At 33.3% G+C, this 15,576-nt stretch overlaps 2 protein-coding genes across 3 annotated transcripts; one reads left to right on the top strand and one right to left on the bottom strand.

Moving 5' to 3' along the window:
- Window positions 1–2,957: 2,957 nt before the first annotated feature.
- Window positions 2,958–5,246, bottom strand: LOC116131029 (class V chitinase-like). Its single transcript, XM_031416684.1, has 2 exons — window positions 4,117–5,246; window positions 2,958–2,982 (listed from the first exon to the last, which is right to left on the bottom strand). Exons 1-2 carry the CDS (start codon window positions 5,207–5,209, stop codon window positions 2,960–2,962), a joined length of 1,116 nt encoding a protein of 371 aa, XP_031272544.1. The 5' UTR covers window positions 5,210–5,246; the 3' UTR covers window positions 2,958–2,959.
- A 1,127-nt stretch (window positions 5,247–6,373) lies between these two features.
- LOC116131070 lies at window positions 6,374–15,539 on the top strand. 2 transcript variants are annotated; one of them, XM_031416711.1, is made up of 10 exons: window positions 6,374–6,521; window positions 6,622–6,672; window positions 7,871–7,892; window positions 8,258–8,372; window positions 8,610–8,642; window positions 9,379–9,504; window positions 9,842–9,948; window positions 10,032–10,103; window positions 10,428–11,546; window positions 15,459–15,539. In XM_031416711.1, exons 1-9 carry the CDS (start codon window positions 6,387–6,389, stop codon window positions 10,820–10,822), a joined length of 1,056 nt encoding a protein of 351 aa, XP_031272571.1. In that variant the 5' UTR covers window positions 6,374–6,386; the 3' UTR covers window positions 10,823–11,546; window positions 15,459–15,539. The 2 variants fall into 2 exon arrangements, with proteins under 2 accessions (XP_031272571.1, XP_031272572.1); XM_031416712.1 differs by having other exon boundaries at window positions 8,303–8,372.
- Window positions 15,540–15,576: the final 37 nt, after the last annotated feature.

Genomic DNA, 15,576 nt, shown 5'->3' on the forward strand with positions numbered 1-15,576 from the left:
TTACTATTAGAACTTGCATTATCTAAAGTTAAACTTATCATTTTACTAACAACATCATAATCTTCTAAAACTTCAACAATTTTATTATAAATTTGTTCACCACTATGATCAATATCCATTAATCTAAATCCTAATAAAAATTTATTTAATTTACATTCATTATCAAAATAATGACTAGTCACACAAATATAATCTTGTTTAGCTCTACCACTCCAAATATCGACAGTTAGAGCCACACTAACATGACAAGTATGTATTTTATTTTTTAATCCTAATTTCATTTTTTTAAACAATTTTATTAAATTATTTATAGTTGCAGTTTTAGAATAACTTTTAAATCCTGGAAAAAATGAATTTTGAACAAATCTTTCAAAATATTTATCTTAAGCCATATTAATAGGTTGATCAGTTACAGCAATATATAAAGCTAATTGTTCCCTATATACATCAGAATTATAACGCCAATTAGTACCCATATTAGTTATTTGAGTTTGATTGCTTTCTCTATTTCCATGTTAATTAATATGTTTATTAGCATGCCTTTTTAAAGTACTAGTATCATTACCTGAATCAGCTTTATAAATATTTTCACAGTATTTGCATCTCGCTTTCTTGACTTGAACGTCATTTTCTGCCTCGTAAAACTTGTCAAAATGCTCCCAAACATCTGATGTGTGTCTGTCTTCGCTTTCGACGGCAGTTGATGATCCCGCCTCAGCTTGAGATGAAGTTGGACGAGCACGACGATTACGAGGACGACTTCTAGAATCACCAGGAGCTATTGGAATCAGGGGCATATTTTGAGGTGTATCGGATTCTGAGAATGGGAAAGCGGGACTATTTGAATCTCTTCCTGTATTTATGTTAGTAAAATCAGCGGGACTAGGACTAGGATAGTAGTTTCATTCATCATTGTAATTGATGGGAGAGAAATATCTATCCATTATAGTTGAAAAAAAAAATTGATGTAGAAGAAATAAAAATTAAAGAAAGAGAACTGGAATATGGAAATTGGAATTTGGAAAATTGGAAATATGAATTAAAAATTGCAAAAACTAATAAAAATTAAAATACGAGCAAATTGATAACAAAGAGATTAAAAGAATAAATGAATAATTGAGATATTAGAAATTAAAGAATATGAGAGAATGAGAGAATTTGAGTTGTAAGAAAAATGAGAGAGTTTAGGGCCAATTTATAGAAAAAAATAACGAAAAAGACCCCTCCAACGGCTATATTTCAAGGATAAAGGGGTAATTTGAAAAATAAATAAATTTTTTTATTTTTTTTATTTTTTTCGGCCAACCCGTCAGGTTGACTGTCTCTTTCAAAAGAGACAAAACAGTAACCCGTCAGGTTGCGGGTTGCCATTTTGCAACCCGGCCCGCTCGAGGGTTACTGCCAGGTTAGGCGGTCAGGGTTGACCCGGACCGCCATCTTGGCAGTCCGAGTTCAACCCGCTTCATTACGGGCCGGGTTAGGGTTGACCCGCCTAACCCGGCCCATTTGTTCCACCTGCCTACCCTCACAATTTTTTTAAAAATTGTTTATGTAGACCTATAAGAAAATATTATATATCTTCATATTAAAAAAAAAAAAAAACGAATCTCATAATTTTTTTTTTTATTAATATATATATTTCACACCTATGTCATATTAAAAGTTTAAAACTCTCTCCACTCTTTTTTACGTGTATCTATTTTTTATAATTTTATCTCTAAAATTCTTTATTTTGTCATTCTCTCTTTTATTTTCTCTATGTTATTTGTTCTTAAAACTTTTGAATGAAATTATTGAAACTTTCGCTCTTCAAGGTGCCACAATTAGCTTCGTTTTCTGTTTACTCAGTTTTAGGTTTGTGTATTACTTATTTCATTTTAGTTTATTTTAGGGTTGAATCATGCTTATTTTTTGGAGGTTTTTTATTCTAATTTGATGGAAAAATGCATGGATCTTGTGAGTTTATTTTGTGTTTTGTATTTAAGAATGTTTCTGCTTTCCCAAATTAAACTTTAACTATATTTTATTGAACGTTATTCTTCGCTCTTCACCCACCACTTTTTTACCTTTCAAACGCCATCGTTTAGTTATTTAAAATTATTAAAGAAGTTTGAGTTATTATCTATATTTATACTAAGAAAATTTCCCTTTTTTTTATTAATTCACATTAAAAGTCAAGGCAACATTGACTTAATTTAAGTTTTGGTTGACTTTAACTTAGGCTAGGCTTGATCTTGATCAAAGTCATGAAAATTTATATTATAATCTTTGAAAGAAAAAAAAGAAAAGAAATAAGAAATTTGTGTAGAATATTTTTGGTAGATTATAATTTTTGTAAACTCTTTTAATTATATTAGATTTAAGTGGATCGTTAGATTCCCATGGTCTTTTGCTCTTTTTAGTTGAAGAGGTTTTTTCACGTAAAATTTTTTTATGTTTTCTCGTGAATTGAATTTTATTTTTAACATAATTTGTTCAAGATTTTGTTTCTCATAAATTTATTTAAATGATAAAGTATTATGTTATTATATTATTTTTCTTTAGATTATTGATATTATATTATTTCATTTGTTTAAGATTTGATAATTTTTTAAAAATTTTTACTAGTTATTTGACAAACACCAACACCCCTCCCCTGTATAAAAATCCTTGGTCCGTCAGTGCTGCCATGCATTGAATTACAAAATATTACTAATTTCTATCTATAGTCAAATGGCGGCATAAATGGAGCTGGTCTACCATACTTTGCTGATCATTTTTAGGTATATTATTGCAATAGATCTTATTCTTTCTGGATATCCAGTTGTCCATAAAGTATCTTATGAATTTCTGAAACTCTTACAAGCACACAAAATTAACTATTACATAGCATAAAATGTTGGCAACCATCTCTTATTCTTTCTCTTTTCTTCTACTTTCTTGCATAGTTTGTGTTCTTCTGCACCATTTTCGTTTTACTCTATGCCCCCCATGCCTCGAATGCTGCCCACATAGGTGAAAGTTAGACATTGAAAATAAAATATCAAAACAAGTAAAGGGTAAAGAGGTTAAAAAAACAATTTATTGACGACGGAATGAAGATCATATCAAGTGTCTAGACCAGCTTAGGCGCACATCTGTGTGACTATTCCTCAAGAAACAACCCACTGTCCTGGCTCTTAGATAAATCATAGGCAAAGGTGATACCTTTGCAGCCTAATAGAGAATCGATCTTGGGACTGTGAGTTGAAATCATGCACAACCTCTTTGGTTCACCCTTACCGCTCGGTTACCCATAGGTGGGTTATTATAAATCTTAAAATAGGTATAAATTAGTGAGCAGGCGTAGAGGTGGGCATTTGGGACTGGGTCCAAAAACCCAGCTCAAAAACCCAATCTTGGGAGGCCTGGTCCCAAAACGGCACCGGGACCGGGACGAGGCCTAAGGAGGAGCGCCCGGTCCCTCCACTGGGCCCTCCTCCAAGGCACGGGCCTAGGACCGGTCCAAGGCTTGGGCCCAAATTTTTTTAAATATTTTCGTTTTAGTCTCTTGTATAATTACCTAAAACCCCCTATAAATTTGGAAATAAACATAAATTATAAGGGTTAAAATTTTTTTTACAAAATTTAACCAAAAAAAAATTCCCAAGCCTTAAAAGATTTATAAATTTTACCCTTGAAAAATACTAAAAGCCCCCCACAAAATTAAAAAATTTATAAATTTTACCCTTGAAAAATACTAAAAAACCCCCCACAAAATTCCGCTTCGCCCTTAAAATATAAAAAAGGATCAGGGGAGAAAAGGAAATTTTTTAGGCCCATAAGACCGGTCCTACTGTCCTAGGGACCAGTCCGAGTCCTAAAATTATTCATGAGCCTGAGACCGATCCCAAACCTATAAGCGACTAGTCCCATTTGGGACCAGTCCCAAAAGGGCCCAGGCCCGGGCCTGCTTGGGACTGGTCCTTGACCAGCTCTAAATTGCTGCAGGCGTGATTGAGATTTATTTCTTGCTTTTATCTGTTTAATTAACCACTCATGACAATCTTAGATTTTGCTCAAGTAAATATCATATCAAGTCCTGATCCAGATGATAAATTACTGTATAGAAAACAAAAACCATACTAAATTACTAACCTTGAGTAGAAAGGATGTCATTGAAGTCAGCGCCAACTTGCCAAGCAAAGTAACCAAGCAATCCCTTTGTTTTAACATATGAAACCTTGGAAGAAATACTCTGAGTATCATCATACCCAATCCATGTTGTTCCACTGTACAAATAATCTGTAACAACAGTTTCATTATAAACTGTTGTGGTTGTGGCACTGTTTTCACTGATAAACTCCCTGATCTGACGGTAACCTGGCGCCCCATCATTTAGCTCAGCGGCTCCAGTAGTTGCAGCAAAAAGGCCATGGTTATCAGCATCCGCTAGCCGCCAAGCGCGACCGTAAAATGGCAAGCCAAGCACTATTTTCTTTGCGGACAAACCAGCCTGGAGCCAAGCTGTGATCCCGGCATCTCCACTAACTTGGTTTCCGGGATTGTACAAGGCAGCAGGAGGTCCTGTAACTTCAGACCAGCCAGGCCCGTAAAAATCATAAGCCATTACATTGATCCAATCCAGACTGTTTGCAATATCCTGAACTGGATAACTCACCCCATCATGAATTGAAGAGTAATAGACGGCTGCGGTCAGAAGCAGCTTCGGACTGGAAGTGTTACTGGAATACTCAGAATCAACAGCTGCTCGCCACTCGTTGAGAAGGGTACCGAAGTTCGCCATTACAGTAGAATTGGGAGGGAATTCCCAGTCAAGATCGAGGCCATGGAAGTTGTAAGACCTGGCTAAGTTTATAGAGGAATCAATGAATGATTTTCTTGAACTAGATTGGCTAGCCATTGAAGCAAAATCTGAGCTACTGGATCCTCCTCCGCCGATTGACAGGAGGGTTTTGATTGATGGATTTTTCTGCTGGACAGTTTCTGTGAAGGCGCGGAACGGAGCTTGATTTGAGGATGAGATTGTGACTTGGGAAGTGTTGGGATCAAGATCTGCGAAGGCACAGAGGAGGTGAGTGAAAAGGGGGGAATTTATGGAAGAAGCTGCAAATCCACTGTCATAAAACCAGTAAACGCCTTTAACAACTGAAGTCTGTCCAGAAGTGAAATGTGGTTGCAGAACAAGAAGAAGAGAAGAACACCAAATGAGAAGAGCTTTGGAATCCATTTGTTTGCGGCAATTTCTTGCTTGCTAGTTGTGTGAGTATATATATATAATTTTCGTAATTATATACTAAATTTAAATGTTTTGACATTAATTTGACTAGTACACTTTTTTAGACTGAATCTTTGATCCATCGAATCTACCCAAATCTACTCCCAAACGTGAATACTATTCTCATTTTAATTAGAAAACTTTGCCTTTTACTTGTTTGACTATCTTTGCATAAAAGTTTAGTATTTACAGTTTTTTTTTTTTTTTTTTTTTTTGAGAAAATCATTGGTCCATGTTATCGTTTCTTACGTGAAACATTACATATATTGAGTCCGATCTATGACAAAATCAAAAAAATTACATTTAGAAAGAAGTTCAAAGTATAACTTTCAATAAATGAGTAAACCAAATTATATATATATATTGCATCTAAATTTTATATTTCTACATAAAATCTTAGGCTCCGTTTAGTTCATTATTCTCATAGTTTTTAGAATAATATTTTGAAAATAGTTAAATTAGACGGGTATTACGATGTAGGATTTGAAAATTAACAAAAATATCTCCTATGTTTGTTTATTTACTAAACACTCCTATAATAAAATATTAAAAGTTAACAAAAATACCTCTAACCCATCCATTAAATACAGACAGCCAGTCACCACCACCAGAAGGTGGTCGAAGTGTTTTTACAATTTCTAAAAAAAATTTAGAGATGTTTAATTAAATTAACAAATTTAAAAAGTTTAAAAGAAATTAAAAAATATAAAATAATATTTTAAAAATAATAATATTTAACTGTTTAACTCTTTTAAAGAATACTAATAATAATATTTATAAAAGCGAAACAAATTAAGCAATAATTTTTTTCTTGGCCCGGGTGGCCGTGGTTGACCAAGACGCAAGGCCCAAGGGTAGTTCCGCCACTTTATTATCGTTCAAGTTTCCCATGTAATTACTAAATTACCCTTATGCAAATTTATGGTATTAAAATGTTTTTTTGACAAAGAGATCGCGCATACGTGAAAGCCAACGGCAGATCCAACGGTGTCAAAACCATCACCGTGTTATAATCAAATATGATTAAAGTCGAAGTTTGACTTTGCTCTCGGATAATATTTTACAATTTACGCAAGCGCTCGCGCGCGAGAATGAGATAAGAATATAAGATATAAAAATAAAAGTGAGTATGCTAGGCGCGTTGGCTCACGCTCACACTCCCAAATTTCTCTGTGCTTCTCGTCTCTCCGCTTCCCCCAGAACCACCGTCTCCGCCGCCGCCATGTCATCTTCCGTTGTCCGGATAGCCGTCGTCGGAGACATTGTGAGTTTCTCCCATTTGAAGTTCATAATTTTCATTTTTATCTGTATTTTTAATACAATTTTTAGCTTTTTTTTCTTTTAATTTGTTTGGTTTGGTGAAGCATGATCTTTGGAATCTAGAAGAAGACACTAAAGCACTCCAATTTCTTAAGGTAATTTCCATTTCTTTCTTTTAATTTTATTTGACCATAAATAGATTATGGCTAACTGTGAAGTGAATTATCAGATGTGTTATGAGTTTCGCATTCACTAGTTCTTAATATTACGATTACGAGTCTTCGTTATTTCAAATATCAATACTGATAATTAGCTAGTGAAGTGTTGTGGAAAAATTTCAATTGTTGAATGTTATTTTCGTGTTTTACGCCTTGTAATTGGCTTAATAACATCCGCACGGGTAAATTATTGATGTTTATTATGTGCTAAATCTACCATTCAATGTGTTGTGAGTCTCATGTTAAGTTATTTCAAGAGTTTCGTTCGTTCGTGATGTTGCATTACTAGGTTAGCTTGAATGGGGGCCTAAGCTATGATGTTGTATTTGACATTTGTAAGAAAAAACATGTATGCTATTGAGCGTCGGAATATCCTATGACAGGGGAATGGGGATTGTTTGATTTGGTATCCGAATGTATTTGGGGTTATGTCTTGAAAGTTGAAAGTAAGTAACTTTTTATTTTGGTATTTAAACACTAGTGTTTTTAAAGAATTGGTTGTAGTAATCTGGATACTTTTTAAATGTTTTTTAATATGAAGGTTACAGTAATGCAAGTGAATGTGGTTGATTGGAATGTTTTTGGGAGTTTATGTGTACAATCCTGAATATGAAAAGAGGCTGAGATTTGAAAACAAAAAGAAAGTTGTTCCATGTTTTCAAACAGATTGTATTTGGAAATTTATAGAGTATTGTTTTTAGATGCTAATACCAAGCACGTATACTTGATTTCTTAAGTTCAAAATAATTCTTGAAAATAACACCAAATGTTCTTTCAGTAATAAAAATGTTGAAAATTTAGTTACTGTTGTAGGATAGTTTTCTGTTTTCTTAACCATTCAGAAGAATTGATTGTTCAATAGTCTATCCCCTGATGAACCATCAAAACTTGTTGCCCACCAAAATTTCTCTAAAACTTTTATCTACGTATATTAGAGTTGTCTTATGAGCCGACTAGTCAAATGGAAACATGCACTTGTTTCTAGTTGGCAAATTGATTAACATATGGTGTTTGTTATAACTAATTTTTCTTCTCTTTAAGCTTTAAGTTAAGGTTTTTCCTTGACGAGTCTACATATTGACCTGTTCTACCTATCTAATTTTTTTTTTTTTTTTTTTTGAATTTCAAATTGCAGCCAGACTTGGTGCTATTTACAGGCAGGTTCTCTTCTCCCTTGTTGTTTATCTGCCCACTGGGCAGCCTGGTTTTAGTTTATTTTCTGGCATCATCAGTCTTCTTCCACCTATCCTGAACCGGTGAGCTAGGTGGCAAGGTCACCTTTATGCGAACCGTGTCCATGTCGAACTATTTTTTTCACACACCTTGGACCTAAGTAACCCACTTCAAACATACTCATTTGAAAGAAACAGACTGACCTTGGTGAACTGTCTTATGCCGCCTATAATTTGTCTGGTTATAGATAAGATAGTGCTTAGCCTTTTTTCTCTATTTTAATCTAGCCCTCTTTTATCCCTTGTTCTGATTTGTTCATTTTTTCTCCCCTCTTCCCTGCCTCTTTTAGGTGATTTTGGTAATGAGAATGTTGACCTAGTTCAGAGTGTTGCAGATCTTGAATTTCCTAAAGCAGTCATTCTGGGAAATCATGATTCCTGGAGAACTCAGGATTTTTCTGGAAAGTAAGTTTAAATATTTTGGTCCATGATTAATATATTTTTTTGTGTATTTTTCATATTAAGATGTTCCAGTTACCAATAAACATGCCATCTTGAAAATTCTGTTTCTTCTTAAGCTTCTAGAGACTGAACATTCATAGATGGCTTTTCTTTTTGGACTGTTGTTCATTTTAGAAACTAACTATGTGAGAAATTGTTTGGAGACTTATCATCTAAAATTTATTTTTAATTAAATGTCAGGAAGAAGAATCGTGTTCAACTTCAGCTAGAGTGGTGAGCTTATTTATATCTATGAATGCAATGTTTTTGAATTGGTTTCTTTTTTATGCTTTATTCTGATATTTCCACCTACTTTTGTTTGTTGTTTCTCTTATTTTGTTTTCATTCCATTCAACTGTTTCTTTCTCACATTTGCGAGACAGTAGTTATGCACAAGTACACTTTCAATTTGTGTGTCTTGAGAAAGTTGGATTTCAAATTTTATGTTCTTATTTTGCTATATATATCAAATAATGAATAATTGATTCTGTTGGAAAGATAGGACTTGCTAATACAAATATTGTTGATAATGATGATGAAGCCAAAACATGAAGATAGAGGAAACAAGATGAGAATATTGAGAAAATATAAAGTTTTCTGTTAGTAAATTAGTCAAAAATCTAACATTACAACAATGTAAATTTATCCCCTTTAAATCCATCACCTAAAAAAGGACTCTTTCATGTTACTGAATTAGCTTGTCACTATCCTATAAAGTTTGGCAGCATACTATCAGCATATATAGGTTTGATAAGAAACTAAAGAAAATGTATTAATAATGATTCAAAGTAGATAGAGTTGTATAGAGGTGCATCGAGGCTACACAAAGAAAACCCTAATCACTTGTCTATTACCGAATACATATTTCTGTTATTAGCTTTCTATGATCTTTAGCACATTAAACATCATGTAACTGTTAAAATTCTTGAGCAATTTGGCTGGTAATGACAACACTTTTGGTAACAACCAGTCTTGGTGAGGAGCATGTAGCTTATCGAAGTCTAGATTTTCCTATGTTAAAACTCAGTGTTGTTGGTGGACGGCCATTTTCCCATGGGACTGAGCGAATGTTTCGTAAAAGGCTTCTGTCCTCGAGGTTAGTGGTCCACTACAGTTTTTTTTTTTTTTTTTTTTTAACTCAATTTTTCCATTCTTTTTTCTTCATTTTTTTTGTCCTCTTACTAGCACTTTTACCTATTCAAAAAAAGAAAAGAAACTTCCATTTGTTGACTCCATTTTCCCCATTGCATCCTGTAAGGTTGTATGTGATTTGTTAATTTGCTTTGAAGTAAATTCAACCATACATCTTGTCTCCTGATTGTTATGATTTTTCAACCCATTTTTTTTCCTGGGCATCAATGATGTAGTCTTCTTGTTATTTTAGTTATTCTGACCCTTTTTTGCAACTTCTCAAATTAAAATTATCATTTCAGATATGGAGTTGAAGACATAGATGGAAGTGCCAAGAGAATCTATAAGGCCGCATTGGGTGTGCCAGGAGATCATTTGGTTATATTTCTTGCACATAATGGACCCACCGGTAAATCATCGAGCCTAAATTACTTTTGATTTAGCTGTTTAAGGCAAATTAAACACCTTCAATTGAAATATTGGAGTCTACAGGTCTTGGTTCTGAAGGGAATGACATCTGTGGAAAAGATTGGGAAGTTGGAGGCGGTGACTATGGTGATCCAGGTAATGTTGTTTGGGCTTCTCATGGGCATGGTTTTGTTTGTTTTTGCTAAGCCACTGAATAGTGTACCATATCAAGGCCGTAACAGGTGATTTTCTCACTGGAAAACTTGACTATTTTAGCAATCATAATGTTCCACTGTTCTCGTGAGACAGTATGATTATTTTGCTGGGTCCTGAAGCCTGTTGTGATTGGTACCTAATGAACCTGATTAGACCAAAATTGGGAAGGACACAAACTGTCCTATAGCATGCATTTAACTCGTCTGTTAAGATGTCATCATATTTTTCGCCCTACCATCTTAACAAGAGCATCTTCTACTACAGATCTAGCACAAGCCATTGCGCTTTTAAAAGAGACTACCAAATTTTGTATTCCCCTGGTCGTGTTTGGTCACATGCACAAACAACTGGGAGATGGTGGTCTGCGAAAAATGATTGCGTTTGGCACTGACAACACCATATACCTCAATGGGGCCATTGTTCCAAGAGTTAAAAGACTAATTGATAATCAAGGAACTGTAAACACAAGCATCATGAATAACGAAACCTCACTTGCCACAGCGGACTCCAGAGGTACAACGCGAGCCTTCACTTTAGTGGAAATTGTAGATGGAAGAGTAGATAAAATCGCAGAAACATGGGTTGCTGTTGTTGGAGATATGACAACATTACAAGAAGAGCACATATTGTTTAAACATGGCGATGAGGTTCTTCCATGACTGGTTTTTAGTATCAGTCACTAAGCATCTATTGCTGCATACGTTCTACCGTTCTAATTAGACATGCTTTCGATACCAACTTAACTTGCTACTTTTTCATTCTTTTGATGCAAATGGTCTGACATATGGAAATGGTCTGCGAAAAATTAGTGTTTGGCGTCAACAACACCATATACCTCAATGGGGCCATCATTCCAAGAGTTAAAAAGACTGATTGAGATCAAAGAACATAAATAGAAGCGTCATGAATAACGAAACTTCACTTGCCACATCAGACTCCAGAGGTACAATGCAAGCCTTCACTTTAGTGGAAATTATAGATGGAAGAGTAGATAAAATCGGGGAAACATGGGTTACTGTTGTCGGATATATGACAACATTACAAGAAGACCATATATTGTTTAAACCTGGCAATTAGATTCTTCCATGACTGGTTTTTAGTTTCTGTCGCTTAGCATCTATTGCTGCTGTAAAGTGCTTTCATGAATGCAACTAAATAGACCTGCTTTGAATACCAACTTGGCTTAATATTCATTCTATTGATGTTTGTATATCTCAGTTTAAAGCACTCAAAATCCTACCAAATTATATAAATTTTTTCTATACTTTGTTAAATTGAATGTAGTCAAATGCAGTGGCCTACAATTGAATCAAGTTCGACCAAGTATTGTCGTCTTCAACTTCAAGATCCTATACTACTGAAAAAACCTAGAGTACCAAAAAGGTACCACATATCAATTCTTTCTTTCTTGTTTATCTTTACAATATGTATAATTTGTGTTAATTGAACTGTATATCTATATGGGATTTACACATTGACATGTGGTACTATTGACGTGATAACTTCTGTATTATAGACTTACTGACTGAGAAAGTTTTTAAGTTTCGGTCTCTGATACTTCTCTGACGTGGTACCTCGTAGCACTCTAGATGTTAAGTTTTGCTCACAATACTATAGACCCACTGAGTCACTGACTAAGGAAGCTTAAGTTTTGCTTGTGGTACCATAGAGCCATAGACTCTGACTGTGAAAGCTTTTTAAGTTTTGGTTTGAGACAAGAGAAAAAGATACCATAGCTGACTTTGTTGACTACTTTTGTGTGATGATTTGAAGCTGACTATTCTTCATTTTTTTCTAATAGGTGATTGAAACCCTTTTGTAAAATGCGCATAATCTATGAATTAATCAATAATATAAGCCTTATGAAAAGGCATAATTCACATGAAAGTGATGATACATTTCCTAGATTTCTACAATCATGTAAATTAGACAAAAGGAAAGAGTAAGCAACAGTTGAACAACTCATCTGAACATAATTGTGTGGAGTCTTTTCTCATTTTACAACTTGTCTTGCTGCCTTTAGTCATCTTTAAGCCTTAACTTTTTCCTCTTTTCATTAGGGCACCAACTTCCATGCATTTTTTTTTTAAACTTTTTGACCTAGTCTTCTTTTCCTTTGGACTCAAGTTTACTCTCACTTAAAAAAATAAAAAGAAACCACCTACCCTTTCGTTTAAACCATTATTAGTTTAGGTTGAGATAAGCAAGATTGGTTGGTGAGATTGTTTTTTAGTCGTTACTTAAGACTTTTTTTAGCTTCATTTGTTTCAATTAGAGTATGACACACCCATTTTTTTTTAAAAGTACATACGTAAATACAATTCAGGCTAAGATATTTTACTCTCGTGCTGATGCCTGATATGACATACTTTCATCGATTGATTGTTTTTACAACAGAATTCACAAAAAAACTATCCATTTTATATCTCTTGTCGTTATACTTTGATAATACACATCGTTGTGTGTATAATCCTATAAGATTTTTCAGTGTTTAGGATTCAAATTCTACAAAATAAGATCTTTGGGTGTAGGTTTTAGTAGTTTTATGGTGTAATTTTAGAAATGATCTTTATTTGTTCATAACTAACTAACTATACGTAGAAGTAGATGGCAAACGGTTTGTTTGTAATAGAAGAGAATTTAATCCCAAGGATAAGTAAATAATAATCCACGTGGTGGTGTTTTATTTATTTCTTTCTTCTTTTTTTTTTTTTTTGGGTTTAGGTCCCCTACTTTTAGAGCACAAGAGGTCCCCTACTCTAATTAAAAGACTTTATTTATCAAGTAATTTTCCTTGTCACCATCATCATCTACCCAAAATTTGTCACACCAAACCACCAAATTTTCACCATTTTTAATTTCAAGCTCCCATCTAGTTGCTCCATTATTTAAAGAAACTCTTTTGCATGATTAAAAGTTAACCAACTAATTAAAGGACGGTTGTCAATTAAAGCAAATACAATTGGAAGAAGAAAAGCCTATTAATTAATGAGTTTCTATTTGTGTCATTGCCAACTTATCCAATATTCTTTGGTATCTCTCATTTGTTAAATGAAATTTATTTGTTTATTTTCTTATAACAAAATCATATATCGTCATTACATCATTGTTTACGTTATTGAATTGACATATATATATTATTTAAAACTCTGATTCATTGGTTTCATTTAGTATAATTGTTTCCATGACACGTAAACATATCACCATCCTGTACTGTAATACGGTGATACATTACCAATCAAACTAGCCTCGTTCATTAATACACAATACAAGAGACGATGTAATATATCACCATCCTTCAATGTAAACATTATCAAATTGAATGGATCTTTATCTTATAACATCATCGAATCGATCTAATCTTTGAGTTTTGATAGTGGATATGCTTTTCAAGATCCTGATTCAAAGTGTATCTGTAAAAACTGTTAAATTACAGTGAGGATACATAAGAATTGTGGGTGGGAATGAGAAAAATACAAGAAGAAGATGGTAAAGAGATAGAGAGACAAAGATGGTCAAAGTTTTCAGAAGCCTGAAAACAGTGGTAAATAGACAAAAGAGGCAAGACTCATAATATATCATCTATTGGTAATAAGATTGATTGAGGGAACAAAGAATAAATGTCTGACTCTCATTCTGAATCCTCTGGAAACTGCAGCAGCCTTTGACTGAATCTCAGCCATCCATCTTGTCACCTTTTATTACATTTTTATTATAAATTCCTAGCTGTCTTGAATTTAATACATATATATATATTTGTTTTTTTTACTTTGGGTTGGTTTGATTTGATTTTCACCCACTTAGACTTTGTTTTCTGTTATTTATGTCAAGGGGCTCTTGATTTTAGGAAAGTACCCTTGTTTTGGATAAAGGGGACACCCACATTTCTCAAGATTCTACCTTATTTCTCACTTTTACCCCTCTTTTTATNAATACATATATATATATTTGTTTTTTTTACTTTGGGTTGGTTCGATTTGATATTCACCCACTTAGACTTTGTTTTCTGTTATTTATGTCAAGGGGCTCTTGATTTTAGGAAAGTACCCTTGTTTTGGATAAAGGGGACACCCACATTTCTCAAGATTCTACCTTATTTCTCACTTTTACCCCTCTTTTTATTGCCCCTCAATTATTTTTCCTTGGATATGTGTTATAAAATAAATCCAACATTGAATATATATAATCTTGATGAAATTTATATTAAAATGTCTTGATCAAAATATGACTATATATATATATAGAGTCATTTTTCTACTTTCCAATACGATTTGGATTAGAATTTTCTCAATTAATATTAGATGAGGTAAATAAACTATTTACCAACATAAACTAACGAAGTTTATATATATTATGTAATATGTATTTATTTCAATTTAATATATATGAAAAGAAAATGTGAATCGTATATGTATATAGGCAAGGGCGGATCTAGTCACTTTTTGGCCCACCCTCAAATTTTTTTTAAAATATTAATATGTATGATTTATATATTTTGGTCTACCCTAACAAAAATATTAGTAGATAAAAGTATTAATGTATAATTAATTTTTACTTTGACCCACCCTAGCAGAAATTTCTGGATCCACTACTGTATATAGTATTGTATTTATAACAAATACAATCCCTTAATTTCCATTGATGGTAGGAAACAATAGTCTATCACAACAAACACATTTTGTTATTTTCTAATAGTGTGAATTTCACAAGTCTTTTTCATAATTAAAACTTTTTTTTTTTTTTGTTTCTTTGTAATTCCCAATAAAAAAAATGTATAACCTTTGCCCATAGTTTATGTGGGATAATTTCTTCTAAAATTAGTCAATATACATAAATAAATTGGTTCCAAAGATCGTAGTTATTGAAAAAAAAAATTATGTGAATGTGCGAAGGACAAATAAGACTTTGGAGCATTAGTTAGTGTCATGCATGACTTCAGAAAAAACTATAGAAATTTGGACAGATCATCATCAACCAACAACACTTGTTTCCATGTCTTTATTTTATTTTTATTTTGTGTTTTCAAAAACAAATTTTTTCACTTAAAGCTCTTCGACCCTCCATCTCCTTGTTCACCCGCTTAGATCGGATCCACTCACCTTTAATCTCTCCTCCTCTGCCCCATTTTCATCTTCCCGGTAAAAACAAAAAGAAAAACATTTTCATTTCTTCACCATAACAAACCAACTCACCAACAAAATCTAGCATCTCTTTCTATTTTTCTTTTTTTCTTTTTTCTTTTTTTTTTTAATATTTCGGTAACAAACTTGACAATCTCATTCCATTCATCAACAGAAGAAAAGTTTTGGTGATGTCTGTGTTGTATTGACTCATAAAAAAAAATCAAAAGTTGTGCCAAACCAAGAACAGAAGGGGAAGAAAGTTCTCAACCTCTTAGAGCCTCTCGATTGAA

This window comes from Pistacia vera, unplaced genomic scaffold, assembly GCF_008641045.1.
Source record: "Pistacia vera cultivar Batoury unplaced genomic scaffold, PisVer_v2 Contig228, whole genome shotgun sequence".
NCBI classification, from domain to species: domain Eukaryota; kingdom Viridiplantae; phylum Streptophyta; class Magnoliopsida; order Sapindales; family Anacardiaceae; genus Pistacia; species Pistacia vera.